The sequence below is a fragment of the Neolamprologus brichardi genome, chromosome 15 (assembly GCF_056152115.1).
Source record: "Neolamprologus brichardi isolate AB-2024 chromosome 15, ASM5615211v1, whole genome shotgun sequence".
Taxonomy (NCBI): domain Eukaryota; kingdom Metazoa; phylum Chordata; class Actinopteri; order Cichliformes; family Cichlidae; genus Neolamprologus; species Neolamprologus brichardi.
In genome coordinates this window covers 10,101,587-10,125,255 of record NC_142118.1, presented here as the reverse complement: position 1 = coordinate 10,125,255, position 23,669 = coordinate 10,101,587, and the positions used below count along the sequence as shown (strand labels likewise).

General features: G+C 40.1%; 2 protein-coding genes across 2 annotated transcripts in view; one reads left to right on the top strand and one right to left on the bottom strand.

Moving 5' to 3' along the window:
• LOC102778627 (tyrosine-protein phosphatase non-receptor type 14-like) overlaps nucleotides 1-11,253 on the top strand; it is a 41,070-nt gene extending 29,817 nt beyond the window's left edge. Inside the window, exons 12-20 of the mRNA XM_006797090.3 lie at nucleotides 600-678; nucleotides 1,628-2,097; nucleotides 2,189-3,466; nucleotides 4,732-4,872; nucleotides 5,868-6,086; nucleotides 9,252-9,380; nucleotides 9,601-9,835; nucleotides 9,948-10,111; nucleotides 10,387-11,253. Of these exons, the coding sequence (XP_006797153.2) occupies nucleotides 600-678; nucleotides 1,628-2,097; nucleotides 2,189-3,466; nucleotides 4,732-4,872; nucleotides 5,868-6,086; nucleotides 9,252-9,380; nucleotides 9,601-9,835; nucleotides 9,948-10,111; nucleotides 10,387-10,515 (2,844 nt within the window). The 3' untranslated portion in view covers nucleotides 10,516-11,253. The remainder of the gene's footprint in view (nucleotides 1-599; nucleotides 679-1,627; nucleotides 2,098-2,188; nucleotides 3,467-4,731; nucleotides 4,873-5,867; nucleotides 6,087-9,251; nucleotides 9,381-9,600; nucleotides 9,836-9,947; nucleotides 10,112-10,386) is intronic.
• Nucleotides 11,254-11,735: 482 nt separating this feature from the next.
• On the bottom strand, nucleotides 11,736-23,379 carry LOC102778908 (N-lysine methyltransferase SMYD2-like). The gene is made up of 12 exons (XM_006797091.3): nucleotides 22,946-23,379; nucleotides 21,285-21,348; nucleotides 19,843-19,953; nucleotides 19,682-19,742; nucleotides 18,748-18,872; nucleotides 18,291-18,358; nucleotides 16,631-16,733; nucleotides 15,825-15,935; nucleotides 14,704-14,824; nucleotides 14,001-14,175; nucleotides 13,330-13,438; nucleotides 11,736-12,641 (listed from the first exon to the last, which is right to left on the bottom strand). The coding sequence occupies exons 1-12, from the start codon at nucleotides 23,113-23,115 to the stop codon at nucleotides 12,561-12,563; spliced, it is 1,299 nt and encodes a 432-aa protein (XP_006797154.2). The 5' UTR covers nucleotides 23,116-23,379; the 3' UTR covers nucleotides 11,736-12,560.
• Nucleotides 23,380-23,669: the final 290 nt, after the last annotated feature.

Here is a 23,669-nt window from a genome sequence, read left to right as displayed (position 1 = left end):
CTTTCTGATTGTTGGAAATTGGAATTTCACACTGATTTTTATTGTGATTGTTGTTTTTCTTAAATTGTGCCGATGGCACAATTGAAACACGATGAAACATGCATCTTTTTGCCCTTCAATAAATATAAAGAAGCATTTTTTTGAGAGTTCTGGCGTTTTCCTTCTATTCTATAAGCTCTTAATTGTGCCATGGAGCCTTGGTTTTAGCATGCGTTGGTGGTGTGGTGGGTGTTGTTGGAAAGTTAGAAAGGGTGTTGCTTGCTCTGATTTCCGGTGCGACAGCAAAGGCTGTGATTTCTACGTCTCCCTCCCTGCTGGCCAGACAATGGTGAGGCTAAATGTGGCACAATAGATGTTCAGTCAGACCACTGGAGTGCTCAGATGACTGTCTGGAGTACCGCAAACTTTGTCCGATGGCAGATCCGCAGAACTAGCTTCAATCTGGCTTGGTCACAGTCAGCCATTGTGTTTGATGTGTTAAGACAGAGAAGTAAAGTGATGGTTTCATGTGTGATGTAAAGAAACTGAAATATCACTTTGAGGATCAGGAGATCTTACAATGTCACACTTTTTAACCGTTTTACAATTTCTTCATTTAGCCACGGCCACAGTCCTGTAACTTCCAGTCAGTGCATTCCCAGTTTGGAGACCATTATCAGGACACACAGAGCTCTCAAGGTAGGTGTTACTGTTTTAGAGTGGCTTTCCTCCCCCTGCTTTAACCACAGTGTGATTTAAGATTTTTGCCTCCCTGACAATAACTCAAAACAACAGTCCTCCTAATTGTGTCTTTCCCATCAGACGTGTGACTCACAGCCCATTCGCATTTTAACAGTCTCCCAGCCAATTAGAGCCCAACGTTTGGGGTGCAGAGCGGTGACCTCATTTATGCTTCACTCTTTCATCGACGTGTTCACACACTCAGCCTGCCTTATAATCCGAAGAACTTCACTCATGTCAGCTTGACAATAAAAAGCGAGCGAGTGGAAAAACATTCTGGGTGTGCTACTGCGTGTGGGCGTGAGATCGGTCTCGAGTGTGACCTCAGGCATCATACTCCGATTGTGTGGACAGAGATTATGCTTGTCTTCCTTCTCCTTGTGAACACGGGATAGTTTCACACGGGAGAGCGCTCTGCTCAGCGGGAAGGAATAACATGACATATTTTTCTGTGGTGGTTGCTGCAGCTGTGAAACCAACAAAACAGCAGTGATCATTTTTGCCACCTTCGGGATGCCACAAAGGGTGTTTATTTCAGCTTCTTTATAACAGCTTAGACAGTTAAACTGCAAGACTGGAAAACCCCCAGTACCACCTTCACCATACCACTGGCAAGATTACAGGAACATTTGGTCTCCCTTCATTTTTTTTCTTTAAATTTCTGAATGTTCCCTTTTGATTTTCTTTCTTTTAAGGTCCAACACTGTTCATTGTGCAAAGCGTGTGTTCTTTTTTATATGAAATACTGAGGTACCAAGTATGTGAACAGTCATAGAGCTTCAAAGATCAATAAAATCTTTGTTTGATTAAGTTTAGCTTTAGTGCACAAATTGCTTAAAGATGTTTGCAGCTCAGATTTTCTTGTGATCCTCTTTACACATTTTTCCATGCCTCCTTTGCTGTGCAGACAGTATCTTCCATGATGACCCGTATTACAAGTCAGAGAGCAGCCTTGATCGCTGTACAGTGGACTTTACCTACCGAAACGGTAACGTGCCAAACGGAAGCATGTACAGCAGCCCCAGCCTGAGCTCCCTCAATCGTTCCCAGAATTTTGTCCCACCCTCGCCCATGTCCTCCAACCTCAGCATCCCTGGCAGTGAGCTCATGCGGCCTGACTACATCCCCAGCCACCGTCACAGTGCCATCATTGCACCATCCTATCGGCCCACGCCTGAGTACGATGCTGTCATGCGGCAGAAGCGGTGCATGCTCCCTGCTCACCATGACCTTCACAGCCAGTCGCTACGCAGTCTCAACATCAGCAATGCCTGTGCCTACCGGCAGCCTGAGCCTCTAGTGTACAGCCAGCCAGAGATGCGAGAGAGGGGCCCTTATCATGGTGTGGCACCCAGCCCTGCTCCATATACACCACAGGTAAGGGTTAGGATGCTCTGAGATTATTATTTAATTAATTGTATTTAGCTTCCTAGTTCAATGCATCTGTTTGCAACTGTTCATCTTGCAGATCACATATAGTAAGCCGGTGTCCCATGGCCCTCATCAGGGAGGACCAGCCAACAGCCAGGGTCCGTGCCATTCATCCCATGTTAACGAAAGTGGAGGCAGCAGCAGCGGTGGAGGTGGAGGAAGCTCCATCTCCCATACAGTCAGCACACCCGAGCTGGCAAATACCAAACAACAGGGGAACAGCATGGGAAACTATGCAGCTACAGCCAACATGCTGAGGAACCACATGTCGCGGCCTCCTCCACCTTACCCTTCCAGCTCCTTTCGCCCAGCCACCAGCACGCCAGACCTAGCGAGCCATCGGCATCGCATTGGCGGCAGTAGTCCAGAACTGGTTACCCGCATGGTGCAGCTGTCAGTCAAAACCTTCCAGCCCGACAGCTCAGCTGTGGTGCACCAGTCCCTGCAGGAGGTCAGCGAACCATTAACTGCAGCTGCTAAGCACCGGTCCACGCTGGGCAAGAGACACAGCATGGAGGTTATAAGCAGCATGAGAGGAGCGATGGAAGGCCTTGTGATGAAAGGAATGAATGCTCCTCTTCATCGGCGGAATACTCTGAGAGAACATGTGATGCCATCTCAGCCTCAGTCCATTCCACAGCCCCAGCCTCAAAACTCTCAGTCACAACCTCAGCCGCAACCTCAACCTCCACCTCAGCAGCCAAAAGAGTTGCCCATGAAGCCTGCCAAGAATGCACCTGATGCAGTGACTTATCAGCACCAAAAGACTCTTTCTAATGCTACCATGCTCATACACAGCAGTGAAAGTGAAGAAGAGGAAGAGGAAGAAGAGGAGCGGCCTGAACTGGACGTTCAAATTCCAGGTCTCAACGAGGACATTAGCATCAGTGCACAGCTCCAGGCTGCTCTGGCCAAACTTCCCAATAAACCCCCTCCAGAATACCCGGGCCCTCCTAGACCTGCAAGCAATGCTCAAGCTCGCACCCACACCCACAATCACAACAACACCCACCACACCAACCATAATCAAGGACCACAGGGCAACCAGGGACCAGTGGACCCAAGCCAAGGCCATGGCTGCGCCCTAAAGACTGGACAGAGCCAGGGTGTTAGTGGGCCTGGGGTTGGTGGTGGTGGGACACTGACCCGGGGGGATCAGAGTGTTGTGAATGGAGCAGTTTTAGGTCCATCCATTTCAGAACCGGACTTGACCAGTGTGAAGGAGAGGGTGAGGAAGGAGCCGGTCAAAGAGAGGCCAGTATCAGAGATGTTTTCCTTGGAAGACAGCATAGTGGAGAGGGAAATCGCTCAAAGGGTAAGATACTCACTCACTCACATCTTCACAGCCGTTCCCTCAAATTTTAGAACTAACACATTTTTACATTTTTGTAACAATTTTTTTTTTTACGTAAAGCAATGTAATGCATTTATTACTTAATATTACAATATAACACATTTACTCAATAATACAATTTAACACATTTTTACTTCAATATAATAATACTTTTTTTAACTTAATAATACAATGATGTTAAATATGATGTTAAATTTGATCTATGTTTATAACATTCACAATTTTTTTTCTATTACTTTTCCATATGGAATAAAAATGTTTAGCATGAAATTATTAAATATAATGTCAGTGCCTGACACCTCTGAAGCCATTCTACTGGTATAGTTTTAAATATTACAGTCTGTTGTCTGCTCACTAGTTTCAAAGCTCCTGATTAGCAGTAATCTGGAGTTCAGCACCTAAAAGGGCAGCACTGGACTCTGAATTCCCCAAGGCAGCTAAAAGCCTTACTAAGCCTTCTGATTATTCTTCGAGTTGGGTGTTTTTGTGTCGGTGGGCTTTCTGTTAATATGCAAACATCTGACCCAGCACCAGTCCAGTCATAAATAATTGCCTCCTAGAGATAAACCTGTCTGTCTGTGATTGCAGGTGTGTGTGATTTTAGCCAATAAAACTTAAAGAATGTTTTCTTCTCACTGCTGTCCAAAGCTGCTAAAGCCCTTTTATGCCAGCTGCTTTATCTTATGCATAGAGGGTACCCCTTATGACCCCCAAGCTGTTGTTTTGACTGCCCCATGGGGGATCAAGGAGGTGGAAAGGGGAAGGGCGGCGCTGTCCTGGAGGTTTAATAGCATCAGAGATTAGGAGAGGTAATCCTTCGAGGAAGGAGACGGTGCAATGTGGGTCAGTGTTTGGAAGCGAGAAAGAGAGTCAGGATGACAGAGAGTGTGTTATAATCAAACAGAAGCTGAAGAGGTAGGTGGGAATAAACAAAGATGAAACAATTAATAACATGGAAGAAGGACAAACGAGGATGAAGGCAACCAGATGGATAAGAACTCTTTCTTAATAGGCTTTGTGTAGTGGGCTTCCTGTTTCTCACCTTTGGACTTATTACAAGGGGATTGGTACGGGCAGTTTATGCACATGCACGTGAAATTCTCCCCACCCACTACTGCTCATGCACATCTGCGTGAACACTGTACTCGTGCAATGGCAGGTCAGTCAGTCTTGCAAACCTGCTGGTGCCTGTAAGCATGACAACAGGATTTCTCTCTTTCTTGAAGACGCTGGAGAGACAGAAGATGTCTGTGGACTCCATGAAGAGGCCGCTGATGATGGCCGCACTCAACGGGCTCTACGTCGCCCGAATGCCTGTCCCCGAGAGTCCAGGGGAGGAAGGCGCCAAGGCGGCTACTGATGAAAGGGTAGGATGCTTGCTTTTTGTACAACATATACATTATTATGGTTAAAGTTTAAGGGTTTCATGACTGTAACTTTGTATTATTCTGTATATTTTGTAACATATAGTAAAAAAGTCCTGCTAATTTACAGACAACCTTTAAAAAATATGCTGCTGGGAATTCATTTTACTCATCTGTTTTGTTGCTACTTTATTACTATATTTACTATACCCAAAACCTTTGGGATTTACTGACATGTATGTAATTGGAAACTTATCATATTAAAGATAGAAAAGGCTTTTTAAGCTCTTAAAAAAATCACAATCACTAAAACGAGTATTTAAAGAACTGATATCAAGAATAACATACCAGAGTTGATGTTCAGGATTAGGTCTCATTTAAGCTTATTTAAACTGAATAATCATAAAAGCTTCATAAATCATAAATCTCCCCAAAAAGTTTGTTTGGTCATCGTCACACCAAAACTCTCAGTCACAGTCTCTATTAATCCCATCATTTTAATGAATTCCACTGCCCAGATAGATCCCCAGTGTGTTTGGCTCCCTTTTGAGTGCGGAGGTGTGAATCCCAGTCTTTGTCCCAACTGTTGCTAAGCTAATGGGGGCAAACTCTAAGTGGGCTGTGGAACGTGTGGCACGGTAGTGCTTATCGCCTCTGGGCCTGCTGGTATGTTAAGAATGTGACCTGAGAGAGAGCGAGCCAGCCACAGAGAAAGAGAGACAGAAAGAGATTCTGGCCTCTCAGACATGACTGGCCTAATAAACACCACTGCTGCTGCGTATTCGGCTCTTTCCCGACTATATTGATTCAGTATGAATACTTGTGAGCATCATGAGGAGACTGATGAGAATTTAAAAACGTGAGTGTTATACAATAACAGTGTTGGAATGCCTTTGTCGGGGTGTAATGTAAATGAATGAGTGCCTTTTTTGGGGACTGAAAGAGAGACTTCTGAATAATAAACACCCTCTACTTTTTCTCTCCCTCTCTCTCTCTAGTGTAAGACCTTGGAGTTGAAGCTAGAAGAAGAGCGGGTCTTTACAGAGTATGAGCAGGTGCCCAAGAAGAGGGCAGACTGTATTCTCACAACAGCAACTCTGCCCGAAAATGCAGAGCGCAACCGTTTCCGTGATGTTGTTCCTTATGAGGAGAATCGAGTTGAGCTTGTACCCAACAAGGAGAACAACACGGGCTACATAAATGCCTCGCATATCAAGGTATACACAGCCGTGCTTATCTGTGTGTGATCCAGGCTTTTGCAGTACTGTTCAAAAGTCTTGAGTTTCCCTTCATTTCCTTTCCTGTAGTCTTCAATAATACTTCTCCATGTTCCTTAATGGATATTCAGAGGTGTATATATATATATATATATATATATATATATATATATATATATATATATATATATATATATATATATATATATATATATATACATATATATGTTAGGACTAAAAATTGTAGGGCTTGATTGCTCCATCAGATCTGTTGCCCCTGACTTTCAGTCCAGTTCTTGTGTAACTGGACATACCTCAGGTTTTTCTTACTGTTTAGGCTTCCTTAAGAATGGTGTTTCCTCATTTTTTTTAAGGTCACACTACACATTACACCAAGATAGCCAAAGTATTAGGCTAAGAGGTTTTTGGGAACCACCTTCCTGTTGAAAAATTACTCAAACGGAAACAGAAAATATGTGTCAAACTGAAACTGTGGAAGTTATCATAGATTCAAATATATATCAATATCTATACATATCTATATATCTATCTATATATCTATATATCTATATATATATATATATATATATATATATATATATATATATATATATATATATATATATATATATATATATATATATATATATATATATATATATTTGTTTCTTTTTTTTATATACACACAAAAAAGAACAAAAAAGACGAGTACTTCATGACACCATGACTTATGCACAGTGCTGAGTTTGACAGATTTAATGCCTTCTGTGTCTGCCCATTAAATTTGTGCATTTTGAAGAGTGATGTCCAAAGAAAAGCACAATCCAAACTTAAGAAGCTAAACTCATCAATCAAGATGTCTTTATCCAAACCAAAATCCGAAGCACATGTTTTTCATTGGACAGTGATGATAAGAGATATTACCCCAACTAATGTAGCTGTGGCTTTCTTCGGGTGGCTGAAATAATGTCAGCTGTGCAACTGTGACTTGATTGCTGGTTGGTTTCAATTTAAGAAGAAATACTTGAGTAATAAAATATATCACAAGTTGTTTTACAATACTTAGGTTTATCTACATGGCTCTTAAACAGAATTGCTGTCTCAAAGTGCTTTGCAACACCCACATCATACAGCCTAAATGAAAACAGAGTATAAGGTTGATGCTTTCAGTTTTGTTCTAGTCTTTGTTGTGGTCATTGCTAAGCAGGGAATGGCTCGGAGGAAAGGATGAAAGGCAGCTATTGAAGGCTGTTTGTGCCTTTAAGCTCCCAGAGCTTGTGGAATTCCCAAAGAATGTTGTCCAAACTCCAAAACCCTCTTAAACAACCTGAGTCGCTCTCACTGGCTCTTTATTCATGTTTAGTTGCAAACAGTATGTGTATGCAAGCTTGTGCATACGCGTGTGTCTGCATGCCATGTGTACGTTGTGCACCAAAGCAGCACTGAGTCGCTGCCTACCACAGTGTAACCCTCTTACTCCCCTGTCATTTAAGGTGGTTGCCGCAGAACAAAAAGACCTTGTTTATTCCCCATCCGTCTCTTAATACAGTGTTTATAGTCACGAGGTGGCCTGAGAAATCAGCTGAGACATGCCCTTTATGTAATAGTACTGAAGTTTCTGTGGTCGGAGTGAGCTAAAGATTGGACATATTTAAGTGCTATTTGTGGTCTTGTGGTTATCAGGAAGGGAACATGGAAGAAAACTAGAGATAAGGAGTTAATAGAGTTATAAATGAAAGAAAAGCCATCCCGCTGTGGATAAAAGTAACAGGTGTTTACACTGCCCTCCAGTGGTTGTGAATATTATAAATGTCTGTAGGTGAGCTGAACGTCTGTGAGGAGCCAGCACTATTTTTTATTTATAGTTTATATACAGTCATTGACTTTAATACATTGGTTTCTGTCAGTTCTGTTCTGCCCTCTAAGACAGACTTTAAACCTGACCTGGACGCGTTTTAGCTTGCCAGTTACTCTGAGCAATCGCATCAGTCTGCCATTTATCATTTACGATAAACTCATCAGTTATTTTTACTTCCACTGTTCTATTAATCGACCTTTATTCTATTTAGCAGCTGATTATTATCAGTCTAACATGTTCAACAGTTAAACCTTACTTATACTCAACAATTTTAAACGCTGGCTGTACTTTTATAAATAAATAAAGTTTTCACTAGACTCTATACAGTTCTGTGATATTCTAAGTACATCCCATGATTCAGTAGCTTGTAGAACGAATGTAATGATTTTCTGTATGATTTTAATTAGTTGCTCAGATTGTTGTGGAGGAATTTAAGTCCACTCTTTTTTTTTATAATGCTGCTTCAGTTCATTCAGGGTTGTATGCATTCATTTATTCTTTGAAGGTCTTACTGCAGCACTTTAGTCGGTTTGAGTCTGGACTTTTGGCCATTGGAGCGCCTTGATTCTTTCCTTTTTCAGCCATTTGATTGTAGATTTGCTGCTTTGGCTTTTTGTCACATTTGACCCAGTTTTTGGCCAAGCTTTAGCTGCCGGACAGACTTCAGATTTGACTCTAGAATACTTCTTGTCGTGTGGCTGCAAAATAAACCCAAATCATCACCTCTCCTCCACCGTGCTTGACAGTGCGTGGTGTTTGTGCTGGAGGTGATGGTGCATTAGGGCCAAACATCTCCACTGTGGTCTCATCTGTCCAACTTTGCAAACCTAAGCCATGCTTCCACATTATGTTTTCTTTAGAGAGATGAGGGTCTCTCCTATCATTCCTTCCAAACAAGCCATACTTATTCAGTCTTTTTCTAATTGTACTGTTGTGAACTTTAACATTTAACATGCTAACTGAGGCCTTTAGAGTCTGAGATGTAATTCTTGGACTTGATGATCATTTAATCAAATGCATTTGATCAGCAGCACCTGGCTGCAACTTTCCCATTTTTAATCTTACTGAAGCAGTGTTGGTGTGCTTAGTATTTTACATGACTGTATGTTGAATATCTAAACTGCCAGTCATTTACTTTTAGCTATATAATATGACATGTTCATTACTAGACTTGCTCCTGTGTTTGTTTTCTTTCATTTGGCTTAATTTCTTGATAAACAAAAAAGCCTTTGTTTGTATATTTGAGGCTGATTGCATATGCACTGCATACTGTAATATCCACTAATTGATTCTGCATGTCTTCCCAGGTCATGATCAGAGGGGAGGCATGGCACTACATTGCTACCCAGGGTCCACTAGCCAACACCTGTGCTGACTTCTGGCAGATGGTCTGGGAGCAGGGGGTCAACGTTATCGCCATGGTTACTGCCGAGGAGGTACACTGACACACACATACACACAGATGTGGATTTTTTTTAAAGCTTCCTGTCTGTGAGAGAAATGACACTGTGGTGAGTGTGTGTCACGGTGACTTTAGGTTTACTTCTAAGGGCCAGGACTCGTTGTTGACATCTATTTTGCCTCCTCTGCTTCTTTTCTTCATTCACATCACCCACGAATCACTTCTCATCTGGCGCTTGTCGTCGTTTTATCTAGGAGGGCGGCAGATCCAAGAGTCACCGCTATTGGCCTAAACTGGGCTCCAAACACAACTCAGCCACTCACGGCAAGTTCAAGGTGACCACCAAATTTCGCACGGACTCAGGGTGCTACGCCACTACGGGGCTGAAGGTTAAACACCTGCTGTCTGGCCAGGAGAGGACGGTCTGGCATCTGCAATACACAGACTGGCCTGAGCAGGGCTGTCCTGAATATGTACTGGGATTTCTCTGTAAGTACGACCGCCCCGTCATTTATTAGAAATATGCTTTATCAGATATGCGTAAGGACAGAGCCAGCATAAAGACTAAACATGACATCAATGTGACTTTTCTTTTCTGCAGCATATCTGGAGGAGATCCAGTCTGTGAGGAGACACACTAACTCTATGCTGGACACCTCAAAGAGCCTCAATCCACCTGTGGTGGTGCACTGTAGCGCCGGCGTAGGTCGTACTGGAGTGGTCATCCTAACTGAGCTCATGATCAGGTGTTTGGAGCACAATGAGGTGTGTGGATGATTTCCTTAAGGGGCTGCAAATTTAAAATTTAGTGAAGGTATAGAACATTTTTAGAGTCCCTGACTTTCTTTGACAGTCGCAGGATACATGCATCCCTTAGAAGCAAGTTTTTTACTTGGTAAATTAGGATATTTTACATGCAAGATATACATAATACCGCTTTTATCTAATTTTATTTCTACATAAAGTCACACCTCAATCAAAAACATTTGACCGGCTCTCACTGTTGTCCTTTTCTTTCTTTTTTCTTCTCTCCCCTTCAGCCCGTGGAGGTTCCCACAATGCTATCAGAGCTGAGGCAGCAGAGGATGCTAATGGTACAGACCATATCCCAGTATAAGTTTGTCCACCAGGTTCTTATCCAGTTTCTCAAGAACTCCCGCCTTATTTGAACCCGAGCACCTATCGGCTGATCCGGAGTACTTAAAATCAGCATGAGGACAGTACAACAAACACAGTATACTGGTAGCTGGAGGGAAGGAAGAACAGAGATTCGTGTTTTCTGTGTGGCACTTCATCTGTATGTAAATTCTAACCCAAAACTCACCTCAAGGGAGGAACGGATCTGGTGGGCTTGTATAGAAACTGACAGCCATTTCTCCTAATCGGTGTATTTTACATTTTGTTCCTTCTCCCCCTTTGATCTTGGACTTTTTGTGTGAAACATGCATATGCCATCAGGTTTTTTCAGCTTCAGGTTTCTTAAGAAGTATCTAGAGAAATTAAATCTCAGTTTCAATTAGGAGAGATCGCAAGACTGGTACATTTCTCATTTAGCCATCATTAGAAATGGCATTATGCTGCATGAACAGTAGGTGGCAGCAGTATTATTGCTATACTCTGAAAGAGTTTGCCAAACAAAAGTATTCTTAAATCGCTGTTCTAAAATGATCCTATTCCTGTATTGATTTAATACAGCAAGTATTTACTTCAAATTTGTAAGAAATGTTTTTATTTATTTCTATAAAGGCTGTGGTCACCTTTGCCATGGCAACCATGTTGATCTTTTGAACTCTTTTTAAGTTTTTGGAAAAACCCCAATGTGTTTTTGTGAGGAGGCATTTCTATTAAGCTCCTTTCAGGCAGACAAACAAAGTACACTTTAGCAATTCTTTATCATCTAAAGAATGATACATATATATATATATATATATATATATATATATATATATATATATATAAATATATATATATATATATATATATAAATATAAATGTATCATTTATCATCATAAACATTTCAAAACTCTGGAATTGGTGATACAACTTGCAGCAAGTTCTGTGTATGATGTGTCATTGTGCCTTATTGTAGTAATATGTAACTACGGGGAGAAGCTGATTGGCTGATACACTCTTTGTTCTGATTAGGTTTTTGGCTAAATTCATTACTTTTTAGGTTTCATTGTAGAAAGAAATTCTAGTAATCGTATCCAAACCCAGCTGAAGAAAAATGTGTTGCCATGTCCTGTTTGTAAAATTGCATTCTGAATGATTTTTTTTTCCATATTGCATTAAATATGTTTTCCTGCTTCTCTGAATTGTAATGCAAAGCCAGCCATGTCCAGCATAACTCTGTACATAATGGGCATTTGAAAAAAGATTTCTGCAAGTGTTTTTATAGAGTTTCCTTTCTCGACTTGGTACCCTTAAAATACCGCAACATAGTAAACTATGCATGGATTAAAATTTTTGTTTCAATGTATATATTCTCTGATAAATATAAGCTTCATGCTCTCTTGACATTTAAGTGTTTTATTGCACTCCTGTTCTCTTTGACAGTATTTTCTCACACAGCATTCCACTGTTTGTTAATATTTAATTTTTCCCCTCAAGTTTTCTTTTTTAATTTTTTTTGGCAGAACTTCTAAATACATTTCAATATGTGTACATATGTTTTGTATATGCATTTTTCAGTTTTCTCTCCCCAGACATGTTTGAAGCTGTTGTACTTGCTCATTATGCAATAAAGCCTTATTTTCTTTAAAAGTGCAGCATCGAGATCACAGTGAAACATCAACATCAGATAGAAGGAGTTCTAGGAGGTGCTGAAGCATCCGCCATCACAGGGATACATTCATTTTATTTAACAGGCCCCATATGGTGATGCAGCTCTCCTGATTGGATGACGCATTGATCCTCCTATTTGCGTACCTCCATAAACAACTCAACTCTTGGATTACAAAGTACAGCTGTAGTCTCAAGCCAAATCAAAGTTATTTACTTGATTAAAAAAAACACCTGCCACAAAGTCATATTTTCATGCAAATTCCACAATGAATGCCTGCTTGTTGCAAAAGTATCCTGCGTCTAACTGATAGGTAGATGTAGGATAAATAACCGTGAAGACATACTCCTGAGAAAAACAAGATAAATTATTTGGATAAGACAAAGTTTGGAAAGTGTATGCAGGATCAGTCTTGGCTCTCTCTTGTTCTCTTTATTTTTGTGCTATCATTTTACGCAGCTCTTCAATGTAAAAGTGATCCTTCCCATGAGCCACCTCCATTATAGCCATTGCCTGTAGAAATGCAAGTACATTTATTATTAATTAACATCGCACAATTGCTGTATGTATGTTATTATGTTATTTCAATGTGTAGGTATACTAAAGCTGAAAACGTTTTCTATATTCCGGTAGTCAGCTGACCTCATTTTTTGGGCACATAATACCTGACCAACTCAAGTAAACCCAGATCCTAACACTGCCCCCCACAGGCTTGTACTGTAGGCACTAGCCATAATGTGTGCATCACTTCATCTGCTTCTTTTCTTATCCTGATGCCTCATTACTGTGGAACAGGGTAAAGCCAGACTCATAAGACCTTTATCCATTGTTCCAGATCCAATCTTTTCTAATTAACCAATTGATAAGTGGTTTCCTTAGGCCTACACAGCTGTTTGATTCCTGTTTCTCTCTTCACATTGTGAATGTAGAAATGCGCTTGATTTTACTATTAAACATAATTATACATTTTCGACCTGGTTGTTTTAAGAAATAAGAGTTAGTTAGGGTTAGCCTAGACATTTCAATCACTTCAAGTAATTATACAGAGATAAGTGCTTATCTGTTTAAGTTTAGTTCAATCCAGCTGGTGACTTTTATTTGGCCAGGCAGTGTAATAGAAAAAATATTGCTATTACCTTATTAATAGTTACTAATGTTCACTTGTTAGTATTTATTTCGTATTTAGACAGTCTAATGTTACCTTTTTGAGAGCGCTGGTGCACGCTGATTGCCTCTCTAGTCCCAAGTACAATCGGCCCAGTTTCAGGTAGACGGACGACACATTAAGGGAGTAAGGTGGATAGAGATGACTGCATTGGATCAAGATCACATAAGCAAATGAAAGAAAGAAAAAAAAAAAGACACATCTAAGATAACACCGATCTTTTTAGACGCAGTACAGTTAGTAAAAAAACACACACAGAAAACCCCCAAACTTTGCAAATTTTCAAAATTATACCAGCTTTTGGGAGATTGGGATAAAAATACTACTTGAAAAATGCTTTTAAACATGAGCTAATATCATAACGGTTGATAAAATGCAGCGATTTGAAAAAGGCTGATTTTAAGCTGAAATTATGTATTTATGTATGGTGGCTTATTGGTTTTAGTTGAGCATAATTCATTCATATTTAGATTTTTCTGATGTAAACAAATAGAAGATTAAGGCACAAATAAACTTAGATGAACACATTACGCAGAATAAAGAAACCTACAGGAATACAGTCTGTAATATCTGATTAGTTTTAAGTACCCAAAAAACAACAACAACCCCCACCCTCCAAAACAAAACAAACAACAAAAACACAGCAACAACAAATACATTTGGAAAGAACAGCAGAGGGGGGGGGGAACGTGTTTTTATGTTAATACCTGTAAGGTTTGAGAAGCTTCTCGCCATATCTGATAGCTCCATCTAGATCTTGCATGTACATGCAAATCCCCATGGCTTGGTACATCATGTGGAGCATGTACACATTGGAGTCATCAAAGACGGCTCCCATTTCCTCCAGGCTCTGCTCGCACATCTCCAGCAATTCACTAGGGGGTGACACTGAGTCAAGGCTACAAGCTCATAGTTGGCAAAGGATTCAAATGGGCTTCTGTGGGACAGAAGAATTCCACCTCAGAAGGTCACAACTCAGTACTTGTGTAAATCTCCAATCCTCATTTTGTTCCCAGTTAAACGCTTGTTAACTTTTGTGACTTTATCTTTGATATCAGGGTTTATCTTTACGGCAAACAGTCATATAAACGTGTTAAGGTACAGAAATGTGTTGTTGTTGTAGTTCCCGTCGGTCATGGTGTTGCTGCTGGTAAAAACGTGTAGTAGCTAAATAAATTATTTAAAAATGATAAATGTCAAGCAGCTATTTCATCTGTAAGACAATAATTATAATATACTGACTGGAATAAAGCAGGAAAATGTGGAACTTAGGCTTGAATGCTGAACTATTGCTGATATGTTTCAACTTGTTGACAGTACTCTGACAGTTCTCTTCACCTTTTGGTCCTTATGAAGTTTACGATACAATGTAGAAGGCACAAGACGATATCTATTGATACTGAAGGATATTCTTTGTGTGTTTGAATTCCCGGAACTCTCTGATAGTTTTCCGGGCGTAGCGAACCATGTTGTTGATGACATCTGGCTCAATGGAATCCCTCTGCTCACGTACTTTTAACTTTGCCTTGTCCTATAGATGAAGACAGGAGAGAGAGCGTGAGGGTCAAAACAATGCTTTCCAAATTCCTAAATTATACTCTCACTGTCCACTTTGTTAAGTACACCTCTTCACCTGCTTGTTAATGCAGATGTCTTAATGATCCAAGCACATAGCAGTAACTGAGTGCATTTAGGCATGTAGACATGGTCAAGATGCCCAGCTGAAGTTCAAACTGAGCATCAGAATGGGGAAGAAAGGACTTCTTTTTGATCTACTGGGATTTTCCTCACACATCCATCTCTAGGGTTTATAGAGAATTGTGTGAAATGGAGCAGTGCTCTAGGTGAAAATGCCTTGTTGATGGAAAATTGAAAAATGTTGCCTGGTCCATTTAGATGTTTTGTCAGAAATTAGTCTAAACAACATGAAAGTAATGGTTCAATGGTTCAGGCTGCTGGTGGTCTGATGGTGTGGGGGGTAGTTTCTTGGCACACTTCAGTCCCCTTAGTACCAACTGAGCATTGTTACTGATCATCTCCATCCCTTCATGACCACAGTGTACCCATCTTCTGATGGCTGCTTACAGCAGGAAAATGTACCATGTCACAAAGCTTAAATAAATCCAAACTAGTTTCTTGAACATGAAAATGAGTTCCCTGTATTCAAATGGCCTCCACAATCATCAATATCAGTCTAACAGATCACCTTTTGACGTGTGGTGGAGCAGGATATTTGTATCAAGGATGTGCAGTGGACACATCTGCAGAAACTGTGTTGCCATCATGTCAATATGGACCAAAATCTCTGAGGAGTTTCCAGCACGTTGTTATGGCACGAGGAATTAAGGCACTTCTGAAGGAAAAAGGAGATTTAATCCAGTACTAGCCAGGTGTATCTAATAAAGTGGCCAGTGAGAGTACATACCTTGTGGCATGTAGCATTTCCCAGTCCTTACAAGTGCACCCATCCAAATGATGCATATTATAAATTTTTGGCTTTAATCTCCATTCTACATTTTACCAGGTCTTACCTTTGACTTGCTTTTACATTCCTGGCAGTCACAGATAAAGTAATAGGACTCTCTCAGCCTGTTATTGCGGTCATCTGTTGGGTAGAGGAGGTCTATGTAGCTGATAAGCACCTATAAGGGGATTTAACACACACATTCAAAATAAAGCACACTCTCTGTCATTGACATTGTTTTTTCTCTTCTTTGCTGCCACATAGCTCCTAAGACGCAGGGCAAATGTTTTGCTAAAAATAATCCGTCTGAAATCTGCTGCTGCATCCCTCCTTCAAACCAGATCTCCTGCTTCTCTTGACACACTGACCTATCATTGACATGGTGCTTTTCATTAGCGATGTTGCTGTTCTTTACCTTTCCCTTAACAATTTTTAGACTGGTGTCTCAATCACATTGTTCTTCTTCTTTTATCTTTTTTTTTTAGTAATGTACTTGTAACTTGTCATTCTAAGAGTTTTACGCTGATAAAACAAACAAGATGAGTTCAGTTGAAATAAACTTTATTATTATAATTGTACCTTTTCACCTTTGCCAGGCTAGCTCTTTTCCCTGTTTCTAGCATTAATGTTAAGTGATTATAATAAAGTTGTGATATCACAGTTTAATTTTTAACATAAAAAATCAGTTTTTTACCAACATAAAAGCTGTTCAGTCAATCTTCCATTGACAAATAACTCTGACATAACTAGCATGTGCTGCCCTAGCATAGGAAGGCCAGCCTGTGTGCGGAGGAGTTCTCCGCACACACTTAAAAGAAAAAAAAAAAGATCAAAACCCAACCCCCTCTAATAGCAGCTGTCTCTTTTCCTCACTTCATCTCCAGGTTTCATGTCCTGCACCGCCCGAACTTCAGCTGATGTCCCTTTGTACGTGACTATGACGCTGGGAAGGCAGCTGTGGTTTATCAGGGCCATGCTGTGCAGAGAGAAAGATATCAAAAGAAAGAAAGTGATTTAATCAAAAGCGAACCCTTCTTACTATGGATAAGCAGGGAAAACTGAGGCTTATTATTACTCCTAGCATTTGCATAATCACTCACTATTTTTAAGTGGTATTACTACAACGCTAAAACTGTGCTTGCACAGAGCTCTTGCGTGACACTGACATATGTTATTACCAGGGCTGCATGCTGGAAAAACATATAGCAATAATCAATAATCCAGCTATTCATCAGTTTCATGAGCAACAACTGCAGTCAGAAGTCAGGGCAACAGACACATTTTTTTAAGCCTGTGCCACAAACTCCCACTATCTTTTTCAAATAGGTTACCACAAGCCAAAAACAGATTTAGCTCGCTAAAGTAAAATAAGGACAACTGCAATGTCTGTAAGCATGGAAAAAACCAGAGAAGCCCATAAACCGCAGGTCCTTGCAGACTGACTGGATGAAGTCACCGTACCAAAGAAGCCCCATCCTAGAATTCCCCATTCAGCAATCATTTCCAATTGACCAGCTTCCTCATGTATTACATATGCGCATATTACAGTACGAGTGTTCAACATGTGGTAACAATATTTAAAATCCTTTACAAAAAACACAAATTACTCGCCCATCAGAACTTCATCTTTTGGGTCTTGCACTCAGCAAAGTCACTGACAACCCCGCTCAAATGAAAAGTCCTGGCGGTATACTCATCCTCCTCTCTTCTCTCCTCTCCTTCTAGCATCACATTTTTATGTTGATTTGGTTTTCCGAAGCTAATTTACATATTTTGGGGATTTAAGCTTTTATCCTATAGACATTAGAGAGAGGACAGGTAAGCTGGGAGAAAGACAATAAGAAAATGGCTTTAGTGGTGGATTCAAACCCAGGCCTCTGCATTATTCTTATGGCATATTGGTTGCCTGCTCAATCCAGTGAGCTAAACCAGCACCACTCTTTGCTAATCCTAATTTTTAAGGCAGCTACACTGATGAACTACTCTACAGTATAAGTAATTAGGTGAACTGACATCAACAGATCATGCACATTGCTGCCTGTGGACAGTTAGGCCTTTGGTGACTTCAACCAAAATGCCTTTTAAAGCTAAATAAAAAAGTCTGACATCCATAGAAGTCATTAGAAAACACAAAGTGCAGGAAATCAAAAACAAAACAAAACAAAACACTGAGACACAACAGTAGGTAGAGTTATGTAAAAAAGTTATGTGTGGGGGTTGTATTTAAGTCAATTCCTGTTTTTAAGGAAATCCCAAAATCAGTTTCACTTAGCTCTTCTACTTCCTGTGTTCGCTTTTCCCCTCCAGTTGTCAGCACTCGCTGTTGTAACGCTGTCTCTTCGGACTTTAAAGCTCATTTCAATTCATTTTATAGTTTGATTACTTCCATATGACCTTTGAGCCAGTCTCTTGGACTTTTGCTTTCCCTTCCTATTGTCATATATTATTGTTTTATGAAGAAAGGTTCTGCCCATGCCTTTGGGTCATCGATCAAAAAGTACTCATATGCACATGTGTGACATTTCTTTCTTACTCTGGATAGACTGCAGTACCCAAGTGGGAAAGTTCATCATCCTCTATAGTGAAACCATTGCAGCCAACCTATTGTTTAAGACAAAGAGAAGAACAGAGAAGAGTTATGATGAAAATTAGACTACAACTGTGTGTGCTGGCTTGGCTTAGCTATCAACTAACTAGCTGGCGTTTGACACGTCACCCAGAAGTCAGTAAAATCCAGTTTGGATCAACAGACCGTATTGATTCCTTCCTATACTGATGCAGAGGTAACACAAGTGACTGTGGAGAATGGCTGTGGGTAATTAATGGGTCCTTACCACCCTCTGCACCACTTTTATAACACCCTTTTCAGCTCAGTGGCCACAAGGACAGATACAGAAAACTTTTACCACTTCATACCACAATACCTGCATTTATTTTTTATATTTAAGGTCTTCACTGTATTAAAATTACATGGTATAACAAAGCATTACCTGGGAGAAGAGCGTGAGTAGCTCTTTGTGGTCCGGCACATCCAAATGTTTGGAGTAAAAGCGATGCAATCTGGCAATGTCTGCCTCGGTCATCTCTCTTTTCTCATTATCTTCATCCTCTGTGTCTGTTACAATAAAAGAATTTGGTTTCATTTAAAATAATTTATTGTTTCACTGGTTTCACGGTGTTGTGCTTTTTTCACCCTAAGATTTTCTTTTTTGTTTGGTTATACTTGTTGATGGGTCTAGAGAGGTCTAAAGTGTTTTGTAAATTGAATTTTGGATTCCTGTTATTTTCCTGTCTTATCAGTAATGACGAGGCTTAAGTCTATTATATTTTTGAGCTCTGGTTAAGTTGAGTTTTTATTAAATATTTCTTTGAACTCTGAACTAATGTTCAGCCCAGTCCTTGTACCAGACCAGGTACAAGTCTTTTTTTGTTTTGTTAAGCCACTAAAACTGATCCACTTGTACTGAACTCTATTTGCGTTTACATGATTTATTTGGATTTTCACATAAATGAACTAAATGCATTTTTTAATGGTTTGCACTGTACTAAGAACTATAAGTTTCTTCTTGTTAACTTGGTCAAACATCATTTGACTTGAGAGACACTTATGCAATCTGCACTGTGTGCCCAAGCGCTCCTATTTCACGTTCAAGCATTTACACTTGTTATGTAGTCTGGACACCACTTGACCCACATCTATAGGGTATATATAGATGTGGTTGAGGGTGTTTCTCAGTGGATTTTTCTCTGAGATATCTTGAGGGTATCTAGGGATCTCTTGGACTGACTTGTAGAGTGTTTCTGCACAGACACTACACAGGTGGCTAGATAAGTGTAGTTCATAAAGAGCAACCACAGCCAATTCACCATCAAGAAATCATGTATGTTTTTTTCTCCTTGTGTTGTAAAGAAATAAGTACTCACGTGATTGCATCTCTCCTATGAGCAACATCTTCTCACAAACGCATCGTTCTTTCTGCATTTTCTGCAGAAAATAGACATGGTTAGCAGAAATGACGTTAAGAAACTCTGGACAGCGATTCAAAAAGAGATTATTGTATTTTATGTATTATTAACTGCCCAACCTTCTTTGCAAGGATTCGCGCCACCAGCCTGGATATCTCTGACGGGCACCAGTTCTCTCCAAAAGCAACCATTGCTGAACACTCCAGCTTGTGCATGGCCCAGTCCCCTTTCTAAGGAGCGCGTAAATGCAATAATAGCATAAAAAAAACAAAAAGCACCTCTTTACTTTATGGCCAAGTGAAATGTGAGTACATTCAATTCAGTGAACTATTGACAGTTTATGTCCCACTACAACAGAAGGCCTAACAGTTGGCAACCCCTAAGCGACACCACCAGCTGTGGCATTAAGCTGTAGCATGGTGGCATGCTGGCACTCTGTTAATCTAATGTTACCCTTGCTTCTTCACTCCTCCAACATGGAATGGTCCACTCAATTATCTGCTTAGTCCCCAACTCTATAAACAACACTGCATAGAACAACCAAGTTCAGCTAAGCTGTACATCTGCTGAGACTACATTAGAAGACACATGAATGATATATTTATGTCACTGGACACTGGATATGAAAACTAAATTCTAATTTGATAGGTCTGAGAGAGAACTAGACCAGTACACCTGCTCTGGGATCTGTTTTCAGGCTAAAATAATTGAGCAAATGTTGGGAGACTTTGGCCAATAGCAGGTCTTTTGAGATATTTAAATAAAGATCATAGAAATCCTTTCAAGATGTAAGCTAAGCTCTCAAGCTGATGACTTTCACCAAGGAGAATCGTGTTTCAATCTTACATAAAATCAAATGTTATAATTGACTTACTTTGTTTATATGTGCACATGAAGCATCTGCAAATGCCTGCGTTTGTCTGCTGGGAGGAACATTGAGAGCAGAGCTGCAAGAGCAGGGTAATTTGAAGATCTTTTTGGCTTTTATCACTTATTGTCAACTTTACCTTTCGTAGTACTGAAGCAGAAATATAGAGCTTAGCTTGAGGATGTGTCGCCACTTGTTTGTCCTCTCTACAGTCGCACATTTTTTTGTCATTTTACACTTCTTAGGATTTACATTTGAAGAGCCTAAAGACATTGATTAGATGTCATGTTTACCCATAAAATAATGATGAGATATATAATGTAGTAGTGAATGCAGTGCATGGAACAGTGGTTAGCAAAGCAAGAGGGTTCTGGGTTCAAATTGAATGATTCAAAAAGGCCCCATGCCTGTGTAGGTTTCTTCCCACGGTCCAACTGGTAGATCTATTTTGGCTGTAAGTATGAGATGTGAGGGTTTGTGCTTGTGGGTTTGTGCTTTCTCCATGTGTTGGCCCCTTTGGTGGACAGGCGACCTGTCAGCGATGTACCCTGGCTTTATAACTACTGGAATAGACTTTTTAAGCTCCAAGTTTTAATATAGATGTGTTTGTTTTTTTTTAATTATTGCGCAGTGCACATTCGTGCACTGCAAGAATTCACACAGGAGCTGTAACTTTGCAGGATGTTTTCTTACCTGACATTTCACATTGCAGTAGAAGGCTTTCTTGCACTTCCCACATCTTGCCAAATGCTGTGTCCTATAAATTACAAAAAAAGTTTTTTTTTTTTTTATTACCCTGCGGATGGCACTGAGTTGATATAAAAGAAATCACCCTGAGACCGTACACATATTTGCACCATTTATTTTCAAAGGGACAACATATCTACAAGAATGCATCTGGTTATGTAATACTGAATTGTAGTAGCATAATAGTATTCAGTTGTGCATGTATAGACATTTAAATGTTTGCTCCATAACTTTGACACATGAAATAGCAGTTGCTAGTAGCTTGTTGTAACTGATAGCAATGGAGGGCTTTAAAACCTACTGTGGTATTAATAGAGCAGACCCTCTGACAGGCCAGCTGTCTTTTTAACACACTGAATCAGTAAAGCTGCCAAAAAGTTCACCAGTTTAATTCTGAGGCTCTTACCATCTGCAGTCACACTAGGTTTACATAAGGCACTTACGGGCCGGAGCAACCAGTGGGAAAACATGACACACTAAAACGACCTATTGCAAAGAGCAACTGTAACTCAGGGGTCAACTTACCACTGAACTGTGTAAAGTTGAGCAAGTCACAAAGGACGTTGACTCTAGGATGCTGTCTCTTGCTCAATTGTTGAATTAAAGCAAGCTGTACAAAACTGATTTTAATGGTTCTTGATCAACAATGATCTTTCAGTATGTCGAACCAATTTATGAACAGATCTGCCTCCACAGGTTCTGTTTCCAAACTGAAAGTTAATTAAAAGCCTTTCCAAACCTTTTTTCTTCTAGTTTTCTGCTAGAATAAGTCACACATCTCTTAGATTGACATGGTTAAAGCCCGGACACTGTGATAACATATTACCAGACTATATTTTTTCACTTTAAATTGCATATTTGTTTCAAATTTGTGGAACAGGCTATGTATAATGTGGCATACCTTTACTCTTGCTACATTACGTTTTAAGTGCCAAAAACTAAAGTTAAAGGAACTTCCTGTGTTACAAGAAGTTTGACAGACTTTCAAAATAAAATTCAAGAAATAGTAAAAATATCTTTTTAATTCCTAAAACACTTGGCAACTGACCAACAGTCTCTACATTTTGTTAGCCAAATCTTACTAGATTGTCAAAATAAACAAATATTAAACCTGCTTCTTGGGGCTTACATGAGATGCTGGCTTTTGAATATGGCATAACAGATTCTGGTGGTTGATTCGGGTTCTCTATTTATGACAATTATTGTGTAAATAAGATGTTAAAATGGCCATTCAACATCTGTTTGTAACTGTGAAGCTAACTTTTATGATCAAGCTACATTTTCTCCCCAATACTTCTTGCAACCTGGCAGCTCAGAAGATGCACTGGCAGTCATTTATTCAAATTTCTTGCATGCAGAAACAAAAATGTCAGACAGCACAAGCACCGATATTTGTGTTTAAATATGCAGAATTTATATGATCCTGCAGGAAAAATTCACAAGCAGTGCATTAGTTACAATTCACATCGTCCTAACTACTAATAAGCACATTTCCAGTAAAAAACAAAACAAAACATCACAGTGGCGTTGTAATTTCCTAAGAGAATGCGCTTATATATGTATACATTTAATGAGGTGAGGAAAAGATGCACTGCCAAAGTGTTAACCTGGTGAAGCAGAACTCGCAGTAGCAGCCTCTCTCTTTCACTGACAGCACGTGGGAATAGGCTGGGCAGGAAAACAGGAGCTCTCCAACTTTAAATGGTCTGGTTACCCGGAGCCCTCGTCCCTTCCCCGGGCTGTCAAACCTCTCGAGTCCTTTGATGCTGCCCGTCATTGTGCCTTCTGCCCGGGGTGTCTTCTCTCAGAATGAGCCCAGAGACTTGGAAGAGAAGGGGGATGTGGCATCAAGTGTTAGGGCGTTACCATCCCCAATAATAGTTCACAGTGGCATCCAGGCACAGAATGGACTCAGCAAACAAGCAGCCGATGGGTTTTCGGAGCTACACGGCGATTTTACAGCTATTAAAGTGTTAAGCCTCTTGGCAAAAGTCACTCATGCCCTCACAAGTGTAAATGTCTTCATCACTGAACTTGTCCACCCCATCCTCCCCCCCCCAGTTTTTGAAAGATATGTGGAGCAACCAAAAATCAGTGTTGTCAACTCCTCAGTAAGGAAAATCGCTATTGGTTGTCCAAAAAGTCGCTAGAAGTCGCTAAATGACGTCATCACCTAATTTGCATAATTTGTCATGCTAATGTAATTGTAACCTACGCTGCTGGAGAGAGAAATAACATCGTGGACGAGACATAAAGTGAGCAAACGTCCTAAATGCATTTAGAATTTATTTAGAACTACAAATTAAATTTCTTTTAGCAATTATTGTTTTT

Bases quoted from the DNA above. Each gene is read 5' to 3' on its own strand.
- LOC102778908 (XM_006797091.3), bottom strand. From the start codon at position 23,115: ATGACGGGCAGCATCAAAGGACTCGAGAGGTTTGACAGCCCGGGGAAG. The intron at 14,825-15,824 runs GTAAGACCTGGT...CTTCATCTATAG, and splicing joins AATGTAAAAGCAAGTCAAAG to GACAAGGCAAAGTTAAAAGT. The intron at 13,439-14,000 runs GTATTAACATAA...GATCCAATGCAG, and splicing joins AAGCTTCTCAAACCTTACAG to TCATCTCTATCCACCTTACT.